The 12,577-nt window shown below is 40.8% G+C and overlaps 2 protein-coding genes across 7 annotated transcripts in view; both read right to left on the reverse strand.

Annotated features, from left to right (window-relative positions):
• LOC101175009 (electrogenic sodium bicarbonate cotransporter 1-like) overlaps nt 1–4,767 on the reverse strand; it is a 38,708-nt gene extending 33,941 nt beyond the window's left edge. For 2 of the 6 annotated variants that reach the window (XM_023960584.1, XM_023960587.1), the window contains exons 1-2: nt 4,440–4,767; nt 347–420 (exon numbers count right to left, since the gene is read on the reverse strand). In XM_023960584.1, coding sequence (XP_023816352.1) covers nt 347–420; nt 4,440–4,459 — 94 coding nt within the window. In that variant the 5' untranslated portion in view covers nt 4,460–4,767. The remainder of the gene's footprint in view (nt 1–346; nt 421–4,439) is intronic. The other 4 variants (XM_023960586.1, XM_023960585.1, XM_023960588.1 and 1 more) reach the window with 2 other exon arrangements.
• Nucleotides 4,768–5,159: 392 nt separating this feature from the next.
• On the reverse strand, nt 5,160–11,095 carry dck (deoxycytidine kinase). Its single transcript, XM_004074515.3, has 7 exons — nt 10,864–11,095; nt 10,496–10,611; nt 9,178–9,371; nt 8,933–9,080; nt 8,730–8,845; nt 8,458–8,557; nt 5,160–5,379 (listed from the first exon to the last, which is right to left on the reverse strand). Exons 1-7 carry the CDS (start codon nt 10,964–10,966, stop codon nt 5,353–5,355), a joined length of 804 nt encoding a protein of 267 aa, XP_004074563.1. The 5' UTR covers nt 10,967–11,095; the 3' UTR covers nt 5,160–5,352.
• Nucleotides 11,096–12,577: the final 1,482 nt, after the last annotated feature.

Genomic DNA, 12,577 nt, shown 5'->3' on the forward strand with positions numbered 1-12,577 from the left:
GAGATTGGGAGGTCGATGGATCTATGGTCAGGTCATCTAAAAATGGGACCCAATGCCCTCCCTGCTTGACGCTTGGAATGAAGGGGTTGGATTAGGGGGGAGTTGAACCACCAAATACTTCTCGATCGTGACTGTGTCTGCAGCTCACCAATCGCCCAATGGATTCGTCAAATGTGGAGAAACAAATTTTGCACAACGGATTTGATTAGCAGTAGGGCGAAACACCTGGAAAAGGTGCAGGGTGTGGGATCCAGAGGGGACCAATTGGGGTCTAAATGGATGCTTTTTATCCTCCTTGTGGGATAAAATGCAAGGATAAATGAAAAGAAGTCTGAATTTGTCTTACCCTCTACTTCCCCTTCATCGCAGATATGTTTGACAAAAGCTGCTCCTCTGTCCACGACTGCTTCATCCTCCACTCTACAAGAAACATGGGGGGGGGGGAAAATGCTTACATCTGCAAAGCTATTTGCGAAACCAACCTCTCATGTTACACACCAGTAACTGTCAGAATAAAAAAGTGTTTCTTTATCTTTTTATTGTTGCTTCAACAGCCTTTTGGGGGATTCTCTTCTTATGAAACATATGTGATAAAATCCTAATCATTTAAGCTTCAATAAACACAAGAAATAGGCCATAAAACTCTAAACTGTAAGTTCAAAGTGCAAACATCACCTGAGATTGCATCATGATGTCAGGTATCAAAGAAACAAAACAAACTGGCAGCTCTTTAAACAGCTAACACAATCTTTTATGTTAATTATACTAAAAGATAGCTGACTGTGGTGTTCTCTGTATGCATGTTTGATTCATGTGACAGTGGAAAATCTGAAAGTCTTGCTTATGAAGTTTAGCCAGTATGTCACACGCAAATGTGGCAGTAATTTGGCCAATAAATGCTAAGAAAATTAACGTAAACTCCACATGAAGAAAATCACAAAAAATGTGTAAAATGTCAACAATAAATATCAAAAAAGGGAAAACCTAACTGAAAATAGGGAAAAATAAGTTTAAAAAGTGAGGGAAGAAAGGGGTTAAAGGCAGAAATTTAAAGCCAAGTGTCTAAAAGAGCCTTGTAATTTAAACTCCCATTTAAACGCAACATGCATAGCAAAATTAAAGTTATTTAATCAGTTTCCTGTCATAACCAACCGAAAACACCACATTGCCATTTACAAAGCTGACACGCAGCTCTGCAGGTGCATTGCTGCAGAAAAATATGAAACAGCAACACATTTGTTTTTGGAGAAACTTTTATACGGTTCTCTTTAGTCCAGCACACCTTGTTTGGCTTAAAGGGCAGTGGATGTGTGATTACAAAACCAAAGCTCTGTTAACATAATATATTTGCTGTACGTCTAATACCATTATTGTCTTATATGATATGTAGACATTTAAAAAAGAATATGCTGTATCCAAACCTATTAGTTAAGAAGAAAAACAGAAAAAGTAATGGGATTGATCATTTAAGGCAGATCACAAACATTTCTGGTATCAATTATACATAAATTCCAACTCAAAAAATATATATGATCTGCATATTTTTACAAAAAGAGTTGTAAACAAGAGCTTTTTTGAGTAAAAATTTTATTTAAATGAAGAAATAATGGCTATACTTGGCATTTTTGTAATATGTGAACTCAGGAGAAATGTAGAGAATCTTTAAAACTCAAGGTTACAATTTTACCAAACTCATTGAAAATGGTTACGAGTATAAAACTGAAATGTAAGTTTTTCCAAATATGTTTACATTTCTTTAAAAGATTCTGAGCTGTGAAAGCTTTTGGACAAACAGGAACGTGATTCTTTATCCTAATTTTTTCGTTTTAATTTTTACACTTATATGCTGATAATATAAAGTAAAATCATGAGGTGAAAAGAGAGTTAAAACAAGGTCTCTGGTTAAAGTCACAGAACTGGCTGGTTTAATAATTTGTTATCTTTTTGTTGTCCCCTTGAATAGAATAGAATAGAATAGAATAGAATAGAATAGAATAGAATAGAATAGAATAGAATAGAATAGAATAGAATAGAATCCTTATTTATCCTTAAGGAAGTTCAAAGCTGCTTATTCCATAACACTAGCACATCCGAAAAAACAAATAAAACCATAAAAACATTCAAAGATTAAAATCTATTGATAAAAAACAATAAAACCATAAAACAGTCACAAATTAACATTTTATGAATTTTTCCATTGATGCTCAGTCAGGGAGTTGTACCGGCACGTCTCATGAGCAAAGCCCTAAATTCCAGTGCATTACAGGAGCGGCTCAGTGACCCCAGGTTGAGCCCAGGTTGAGCTGTCGTTGTACCAGGGCAGCTGCCAGGTATAAGGGTGTGTGTCACGAAAGAGTCAACGAAAATAAAGCTCTCTCTCCATCAATGGACCCTAATAAAGTAACACTAACTTTTATTGTAGGACTAGAAAAAAAAAAGCGTGATTTCTGGTGGATGTTAAAGCTGACATGCATCGCCTAACGTGGTCTGAAAATGTCTCTTCCTTTGGACTTGACCTCTTTTTCACACATTACATTTGAAAGGAATGTGGTTCCCCGGGTTCAGAAAAGTGTTGAAAGGGTGAACTTTAGGGTAAAGCCACCCGGCAGCCAGTAAGGAAGAGGAAGCTGTACCTTAACTAACTCTTTCCCTTCAGGAAAACACAAATTAAGAGATATCCCTTATCACCAGTTTCTCCTCAATCAATAAATATTTGATTTGGGATGAAGAATGTCAACAAACGCAGCAGGTTTCCACTTGCTGGAGGGCATTCCTGATGACACAACTCATAAAGCAAAGGGAAACTGCAGAATAAACACAGTCCGGAAGGATACAAGTTGTAACTTTGAGTGCTGAGAGAGCTCATCCGAAGTCCCCGGTAGAGATGATATCTACAGCCCGAAATGACGGCAGGAGATCAAACAGGTCACAGAGACCTGCGCACCAAGTATGCAAGCAGCATTTCTGCACAAATGTGCACGTCCTGCTCTGCACGCATGCTCTCTTTAGCCCTGCGGTGCGGAAAACACAATAGAACTCTGTTGCCCACGTTTTGTTTCTGTTAGTGAACGATCCTGGCACAGCAGTTTAAATGACATGTTTGAAGCCGCACGGTTGTGGAGGACGGTCATGTCGCAGATGGAAGATGGGGCCCCTCTCTGCAGAGCCAAGTTCATCAAGACTCTGACAGGAGGCCCAGATTAGGAAACAAAGGCCAAGCACAGGTGCATGTTTGATTGTACAGGAAGGGATGAAGCATCATTTAGAGTCAGAATGACTTGCACGTTAGAAATCAGTTACTAGAGGAGAAAAAAAGCAAGACTCATGCCAAAAGGGAAGGGAATCCTGATCTCATCCATTTCCTGTTATGACTACCTTTGCAGAAATGTTTTTTTTCCCTCTACACTGCAGTTGCATCCACCTGATGAGAGCGAACCTCCTCTCTTTTGTTTCTCTGAACCCAGGAAGCTGGATAAACCTGGCAGGGCATGAGGTCCTGGGATCAGCCGCTCTGGATCAGGGATCATCCCCATTGCTTTACAGAATGACGCAGCCTGTCAGACATGAGTTATGGGCCCTCCGGAGGCCACATTTATCCTATGGGTAAGACCCCAGCCCAACCTAAGGGCTTGGATAAGAAATCTCTGAATGTTTAAGATTTAAAACGGCCTTGTTGTGATAAAATAAAACTCTCGTTTCCTCTGTAGATAACTTCTGCAACCAGGAAGACTCATGTTGCATAATTCCGAAGAAGAATTTACGCTCAGATGAGAAGTTGTGCCAGGATATGCAAATCAGCGGGGGGGAAAAGGGCTTTCTTAAAGGGAAAGACCTGTTGCTATCTCAACAAAAAAGGAAACAACAAGAAGTCCAGCTGTCACTCCTCCTCAGACATTACATTACAGGACTGATCATTTATTTTCTGTCTTTTTAAGGACTGAAAGCAGAAAAATAAAACAAGCTGAATCCAGCTGTTTGGAAAGTTTTACACTCACGATTCATTGCGCCTTCGGCATTGCGCAACGTGGGCGCACCATCTGGCCCAGGTTGTGCGTGGATTTGCGCCGTTTGGGCTCGCAGATCACATGGAGCGTGAGGCATGATACACGCGGCTTAATTCATAAGGATTTGCAGTATCCACCACAGGACAGGAGCGCACACTTAATTGATAGTGACAGGCTCATGGAAGATAGATTACTGTCCATTCATAGCCACGCGCGTGGCTTATCCGGACAAAGGTGTCATTCGATGAATTCCCCATTTTCCCGATTAAGAGTCCGCGCGCGCGCTTTTCAGGTGTGGATCTTTGGGATCCGCTAATTGGATATTTACGCAGAGAAAAGTCGTCCTCCTACGCACATAAGTAAACTATACCTCTAAAAAGCAGGCCCACTGTGCTAAAGGGGGTAATATTCTTTATAAATAAAACTACAACTTACTTGCTCTTAACAGAACTCATGTTGCCAAACTTCAAATCCGGTCCAAGTGTGCCAAAACTCCACGGGCGTCTTTAACGCTCCAAAGTAAGTGTGGCGCTTTTTTGAGCGTCTGAAAGCAACAAGAAGCTGCGGCCGTGGGGGCTATCTCGCCGGGATGATCTCTTGGACTCTACAAATCAAGCTGAACGCAAAACAAACAATCCTCATATCTGTCTGCGCGGCTGCGCTGCGGCGCGCGGAAACATCCTACGGCTGCGGATCGTTGGAAACGCGTAAAGACTCTTCGTGCGCTGCGTGTCTTTTTCCATTTTTAAAGAGCCTTCCCTCCTCCTGCGTGGCGTCACGCAGGGGTTGGATGGGGGCGGAGGTCACAAAGTTAGTTGTGGGTGGCGCAGGGAACGCCTCACGAGTCCCCTCTTGGTCACGCGGGGAAATCTTGAGTTCCTTAAAAAATAAAAGCTCATTACCAACTCATCGAAATTATTTTAACCAAAAAAAATCCAATAAACTCATCTAAAAAGTCTGACTTTTTATAAGTTTACACAAATTTAACATTGATTAAATATAAGTTTTCATAATAAAGTACTAAAAGCAGCTATTAAGGTACTTTTGCACAAATCCCATTAGCACTGCCAAATTAAGACAGGCAGAGGCGCAAAAATAACTCAGACACAGCAGCGCCATCTATTGGTCACATTTTAAACAAAAAGGCACAGAGGATGCGATTATTTCAAGTTTATTGTCTTTGTTGAAGGACAGTTTGCACGAATTGATAAATACACATAAAAAAACAAGAACAAAACTCATGAGGTTTAAAAACCGTGCAGGCATCCGGATCATTTTTTAAATGTACAGAACTTCAAATATCCCTCTAACATTGTCCGACTGATTCATCCACCACGTCCTCGGATCTTCACAAAGTGTTCAAGAACTCCTTCACCTGGAACAGAATAAACGGCAGTCAGCTCGGTGTGTTGCTCACCCGTGTGTGCAGAGCTTTGCGTGACGCCAACTCTGCTTGTGGTTTTAGAGGAAGTGAAACCGTGAAGAGGAAAAAATAAAAACTCAATGTTTACCATCAACACAGAACAGCTTAATAAGCAGTTCTGTGTCTCACGCTGCATTTATGAAACCCTGTTCGATGCAGAATTGAAAGGTCAATACCAGGGATCTTCTAGTCTACATAGTCCTTCAAAAGTTTCCACATCACCACTGTGGATATGCAGTTTTTGCAATAATTAACATTTATGGAGCACCTTGCATTTTTACAAGATAGTAAATTGATCTTTAGACTGTGGCTGTCAAAATAGCCCTCCAGCCAAAATAAAGAAAATCAGAGTTTTCTAGCATCAGTGGCCGTTTGAAGACACAAAGCATCTTTGGAACGGTCATTTTAGTTACCAAAGATAATATATTATTGCAAACAGATAAATCAGGCAGATTTATTTTGACTCTGTGGTTGAAAATTAATTTAAAAAAAGCTTTTTAATAACTTACTTTAGGTAAAACCTGAGCTCTGAAAGGTCCTAAAATAATTAAATCAATTGAAGAACAGATTGCTGTTTCGGAATGCTTTAGCTTGGAAGGGTTGAGGACATTGAGAGTTTAGACCTCGGCGAGAACCATCGTCCACACATGGAGGAACATTTAACCACCATAGAAGCTTCGTAGGAGTGACAGACCGACCTAAGTGACTCAAGCTGGAGGCCTCAAAACTTCATTAAAAAAAACTGATTCAGTTGAAGTAAAAGATAAAGCCACTGCTGAGGAAAACAAACAAAAATGATATAAACATCTGGATTATTTTTTGGACAAATGTTCTGTTTTCTTCCCGTTACATCTGGACTCAAACTGGTCACATTCAAGTAAAAAAGTCAAAGCAACCTTCAAACACAGAGGTGGTAGTGTAATGATCAACAAGCTCACTCCTGATTGGTGAGAGCAATTGTCATAGAAACACAGACCTCCGTCTGATCTTGACCAAATACCGCTTACTGCCGTCATCAGGCTCCAACATGCCAGCAACTTTATCAATCCAGTTCTCATTTACAGTCGATAGTTAAAATGGAAAGAAACAGGAATTTGTGAACTGTCCAAAAAAAGTCTAATAATTCCAAAAATGATGTCAATGTAAACTCAAATCAAAGATGACCTTCCACAGCCGTTAAGGTTGGAAAAACCTCTCGAAGAGTTCACGACTCTTTTCTGCAAACTATACTGGATTCCACAAATGTGAGAAGTCCTCACCGACAGCTGATCCTACACATCCATCCATCCATCCATCACATGGACTGGTTTATCTCAGAAAAGTGGGGTAGGTTTGAGGATTCTATGAAGCTCTCCTCCCTTAAAGACCCAACCCAATGAAATTAGTGTTTTTAACATGTTCTTGTGGCCTTTTTCTGAAGATGACGGACACATGTAAAGAAAATGAAGCTCAACATTGAGTTTCAGAGTATTTCTTATTCCATTTGTTGAATCAGGAGCAAACAAATATGCTGGGCGAGCCACAACCTCCCTACTCTAATCTCTCTGCAGTGCTGAGGGGAAGGGGGCGGCGCTGAACGCCACAGTCTTCATTTCTAATGAACTCCTGCCGCTCTGCAGAAACTATGTCCTAAACCTAGAAAACGACACAGATGTTTTGATTTTGGCTAAAAACAGCATTATCCTAATTGAAAAGACCACTGGAAAGGGTTTGAAAATAGATCAATAGATGATCACAGTGGAACTTTATTTCTAGCTCCGATGCAACATGGCGGCACAAAATTAAAGACGGTCAAAACCCACGGTGGGTCCAGTTGACATTGAAAACCGTGGGGTCACTGAGTGCACCACTGCATCCATTCAACAGCTGATGTCACGCTCTGATTGCTGTGAATAAATATACGGTAGACAGTAGAGCAGGCAGGCATGGCCGTTGTTCTGATTTTGTTTAAATAGCCTCGTTAAACCACATTCCTGATGGATGTTCTACAGTCAGTTAGAAGAAATGTTATCACAAAAGTAAAGATTTTTATACAGATTTACTAAAAAACCTCAATTTCAACTTTATGAATCATTACCACATGGGGGTGATATACATCCCCAAAGGGGCATCTTGACCCAGGCCAGAGTCCTGTTGTTAAGGTACATGGTCAGAGTCAACGTTTCTATGGCAACTACTCTTGCCAATCAGGAGTGAGCTTGTTGGAAGGCCACACCCCTACCACTTGAAATGGGGCTACACCAAATCTGTCAAAAAAATGTTTTTTTGTTTTCTTTTTTATGTTTGACATGGGTATCTGATTGGTCCGTTTATAACTTGAATAACTTGCACCACAAACCAAAAATATGAAAAAAATGTGGATGATCAAGGATTTTAATGTTTAAAAAAAAAGGTAGCAAGCAAGACTTTAAAAGAAGTCTATGGGATTTTGGCTACTTGGAGCCAGCAGACACTTCCTGTTTGGAACGCCATGAGCCGTCAGTATTTCACCACAGCAACCACCGAAAGACCTCCAGATGGTTCTACAGCAAAAGGCTGCGTTTCGGACGCACCTGTAGTTTCAAACCTCGTCACGTGCCGAGAAAATTCATTTAAAAACAACAAAAGAAAAAAATAAAACAAGGTTCTTTTCTTTACAGTATAGAAGAGCAGAGGGCGCGCTTCAGCGCCAGAGTACAGGCGGGATTCTGCTGATGGTGCAACATTTGATCCATAAGGGACGGAGTGGTTTTGTCTCAGTCGAGAACAGCAGGTCAGCTCCACACCATACAGACGCCTTGATGGTTCATGGAAGAGCGCCCATCATGTCGACGTGGAGAAAGCCTTTGACCACATGCCACCACAGTTGAAAGCTTGAAAGTTTTGTCTTAATAGATCCTTAATTTTGGGGTTTTAACACAAGTGAAAATCTCTCATCTTCCTCCAAATACTATACTTCATTAAAAAACTATCTTTTCGTGACTCATGAAAGGGTTCGTTTGGTTCAAAGAGCTGCAGAAAGAACGCCGACTTTCTAAGGAGGTCCCTCACCTTCTCGATCATGTCGGCGCTCTTGTTCTCGCTTTCTTTAAAGTCTTCGTTCACGTCGATGGTCAGGACCGGAACGTCCTTCAGATACTCAAAATCCATGCTGAGAAAGAAGAAACCAGACGTTGATGCGGCCGACGTGCAATCGTTTACCAGATAAGCCACACAATCGCCATTTAAAGAACCACTCCAATGAAAAAAATCTTTTTTTTTAACATGTATTCATTTCCTTAAATTTTTATAACTCAGGAGCAGACGATAAATCAAGCACTCACTTCATGGTTTTGTGCTGCAGCCAGCTCTCGTGTTTGAAGTGGAGCTTCTCCAGGTACTCCAGGGGGATGTCCTGCTCCTCCTGCCTGCCTCTCAGGTGCAATCTCTCCAAACATTTCTACAAAACACACGGATGCTTGGATTGAGGCTACCGTAATTTTGGTTTAGAAAAACGGATACGGAAGCAGAGGCAGGATGAAGGTACCTCCGGTGAAGCTCTGAGGTAGATGATGCCATCCAGCTCGATGTGCTTCCCGAACTGTTTGTGCAGCCAGCCGTGCCAGTCCTGGTACACAGACCACTCCGTCTCATTCAGGCATGAACTCTCATACAGGTTGGCTGCAAAAATGTATCTGAAACAACCACAAAAATGAAAGGATGTGTCATAGTAAAACCTTCAAATAAAACATTAACGCTGAGCAACAAGCCTACAGGATCCGAGGGGCATACCGGTCGCTGTAGATGGATCGCTCGAAAAACTGCACGGGGTTTTCAGCGTCCCGAAGCTTCCCGTTGGCGGATTTAATCTGCGCTCGGACCCGGCTGATGCAGGCGTAGCTCTGGAAGGTGTAGGCCCACCTCTCTGGCTTCTCGTACATCATCTGCAGGACATTTCCTCCACTTCTTTGAGATGCAGTCAGCTCCTGCAGCATGACAGGGTTCTGTTTTTTATAACTGTGCAGGTACCATTAACAGCTGAAAAACCCAAACAAGTCTAAATGCATCAGTGAGAACTCAACTGCGGCAGCAGCGCTTTCAGAGGATGAAAGCACCAAACCTTCTTTTGTTTGCACTTTGCAAAGTCGCTTCAGGGTTTCATCAGATCCCTCTTTTGATCTACGAATGCTGTTGCAGTCACTCAGTTTTTTTTGTTTTTAATTTCGAAGAGGTGCAACCAGCAGGTGGAGCCGAATCTGTAGCTGCAGGTCAGAGGAACTGCAGCAGACAGATCCTAGTTTCAAAGCATCATGGTTGACCTTCAGTCTATCCAGCTGAGATCAGATGGATTTTATTCATCCTACTAGGCACCAAAAACACAGTTTTTATTGGAGTTTGACTATAATTTTTGATTTATAGGTCCATAACATTTTCTAGTCTTCAGTTACCCATATTTCCTGTTTCAGACAAGCCTCTTTGTCTTGTTCTGATGCTTTGACAGTGTAATATAACCTCTTTGACTTCTTACTTCTTGTGGTTCATAACTTAAGCACCATTTTAAGCAAAACAATGCCTAATTTAATGTTTTCATGTCTTCTCACCAGAAGACAAAAAGAGCCTGATAATATCACTTGGTGGGTGTGTGAGGTAAACAAGTGTATGTGGGCTGTGACATGCTCAGCTGTGCAGGAGGGGCTGCATGCGTTCCCTTGGGTGTGTGATCAGTTAACAGCAGCCGCTGCTGATATTTGAACAGCTGCACTCCGCAGACAGAGGAAGGCTGCGCAGTTCTGCAGACAGCTGTCTGCATACATGCTCAGAAAACAAATGTGTGGGAAAGATTTATTATTAGGCTACCCTTCTGAATTTCCTGTAACTTAACCCTTGTGCTATCTTAGATGACCCCACCCTCACATTGACGGATAAAGGTGGAAGGATTTCATGTAATCCGTGGACACCAGTGAAGATCACAAATCATTGAAGAAAAAAGGTTCAGCGCACTGTCTAGTGGGTCTAGATGACCCAACTCCCAATGGTAAAGTGCCTAGGATAGCACAAGGGTTAAAGTGCTTTTAAGTGGGCGTGGTCACGTCATGACGGGGACAAGTACCTCAAAGTCGTTCCCTGATGTTTGGACGTTGCACCACCTAGCGATGGGCTCCGGTACTACCTCCCAGTCCGCGCTCTCCTGCTCCAAAAGGCGCACAAACGTCGACTTTCCAGCCGCTAAATACAATTATTCGCCAAGTTAGTTTAATAAAGAATGGAAATAACCAATTCTATAAAACCATTAGGGGTATTTTAGATTTAAAAAGAAAACGTTACGTCAAAAGTGGCACTAAGAATTTAGCATTTCAACGTAAATCTTAGCATAACGTTTTAAAAACATATTTTGGCAGTGTCACAAAAAAGTAGATGTGTTTTTAGAAAATAATTATTTATCTTTTCGTGAATACTTTGCAATAATGACTCACTCACCGATGTTGCCCTCGATGGAAATGCGCTTTATCCTTTTCTCCATCGAGTCGTTCATGGAGTCGTTCATTGGTTCGGGGCACGGTCTTTTCGGATTAAAAGGCATCTCTAGAAATTAAGTACAGTTTCTCCTTTTAATCTGAACGGGAGCTGCAGCTGCGGCGGTAAATGCTAAATTAAAAGTTGGCGGCTAAACCATAAGACAGGAAGCGGAACATAACTCAGGCTCCGCCCCGGAAGTAACAGCTGTTCTGCCTTCAATGTAAACAAAGCTCACGCAAACCTTTTTTTTTTTTTACTTTATTATTCAAAACAAATGGAACAAAAATGCATGACAAGAATAATAGTCATAATAATAAGAATGCCAGGGGATGGTACATGTTTTGTAAAATAGATATTACAAAATCAGATTACTCTGCATTGAAAATGTTCAAAGACGGACAGTTTTCATAAATACGTATGGCCTTTTTGTTTAAGCTATTAGAAATAGTGTGCAAATAAGATTTGAATTATTTATTTATTGCAGGGAAAAATAGTTGTGATGAAGAAAATTTTGATTTGTGAATATAACATTTACTAAATATTACAATTAGATTAATTGCCAATTTTATGTTTGGTTTTATTTTATTTTCGTGTAGGCCAAATATGATCTATTCAAATTTCATCTGAAATTGTGAATCTGATTTGTGATTTATAAAACGTGCACATTCTTTCCAAATAATTATTTAGTAGTGTTACAGTTCAGAAATAGGTGACTGATTGTTTCTGGGTGTTCTTTACAAAGAGTACAGTTGGGGTCAATTGTCTTATTATATCTGAGCATGTTCGTGGGAGACATCTCTCATCATGTTATTGATTAGTAATTTCTGATGTAGGGTCCAAACATTTTTCCAGGGAAAGTCAGAAATGAATTTTCTCCAATAGAAGACAGCAGAGGGAACAGAAGTGAGCGACCTTGGGAGCAATTTTGTGCAGATAACTCAGGCAGGTGTTTACCTCGGTTACTCCCCTAAGGCGGTTCAGTTAATTAACTCACCTGTTCAGCGTCCTATTTAAGTCCAGGTGTGTAAGCTGTTCATCCTTCTTTACTGCAGTGCTGGGTTTGTCGCCCACCCTCATCCCCGGCTTCCACCTGTGAGCTCTGTTAGGGGTAGTTATTGCCCAAAAGTTTATGGAAATTTGTCTCATGGAATTACACGGAGTCTTATGCCAAACTAAAAGAATGTGAAATGCCAACCAAAGGAATGTGTAATGTAAACTAGAGGTATATGTAACGCCAACTAGAGGAATGTGTAATGCCAACTAGAGGAATGTGAAATTCCAACTAAAGGAATGTGAAATGCCCACTAAAGGAATGTGTAATGCCAACTAGAGGAATGTGAAATGCCAACTAGAGGAATGTGAAATGCAAAGTTAAAGGAATCTGAATGCAAACAAAGAATGTGAAAGCAAAACAAGGATGTGAAAATATATTACTGCATGAGTTGTCTGACTGAAATTACATTTTGCTGAAACAGGGCACGTATAATCTTGTTTTTTCGGGCACAGTTGAAACAAGATTTTCCAACAGCGGTGTCACTTAGAGATGTTTTCATCAAGTAGAGTATTTTTAAAGAGTTCACAGATTTCAGTAACAGCATCAAAAACAATGGCATACTCTTTTGGAGGAACAGAAAGGTTTGTATTTAAAGTTAAATTCTACATATCTGAGTAATTG

This window comes from Oryzias latipes, chromosome 12 (assembly GCF_002234675.1).
Source record: "Oryzias latipes chromosome 12, ASM223467v1".
Taxonomy (NCBI): Eukaryota; Metazoa; Chordata; class Actinopteri; order Beloniformes; family Adrianichthyidae; genus Oryzias; species Oryzias latipes.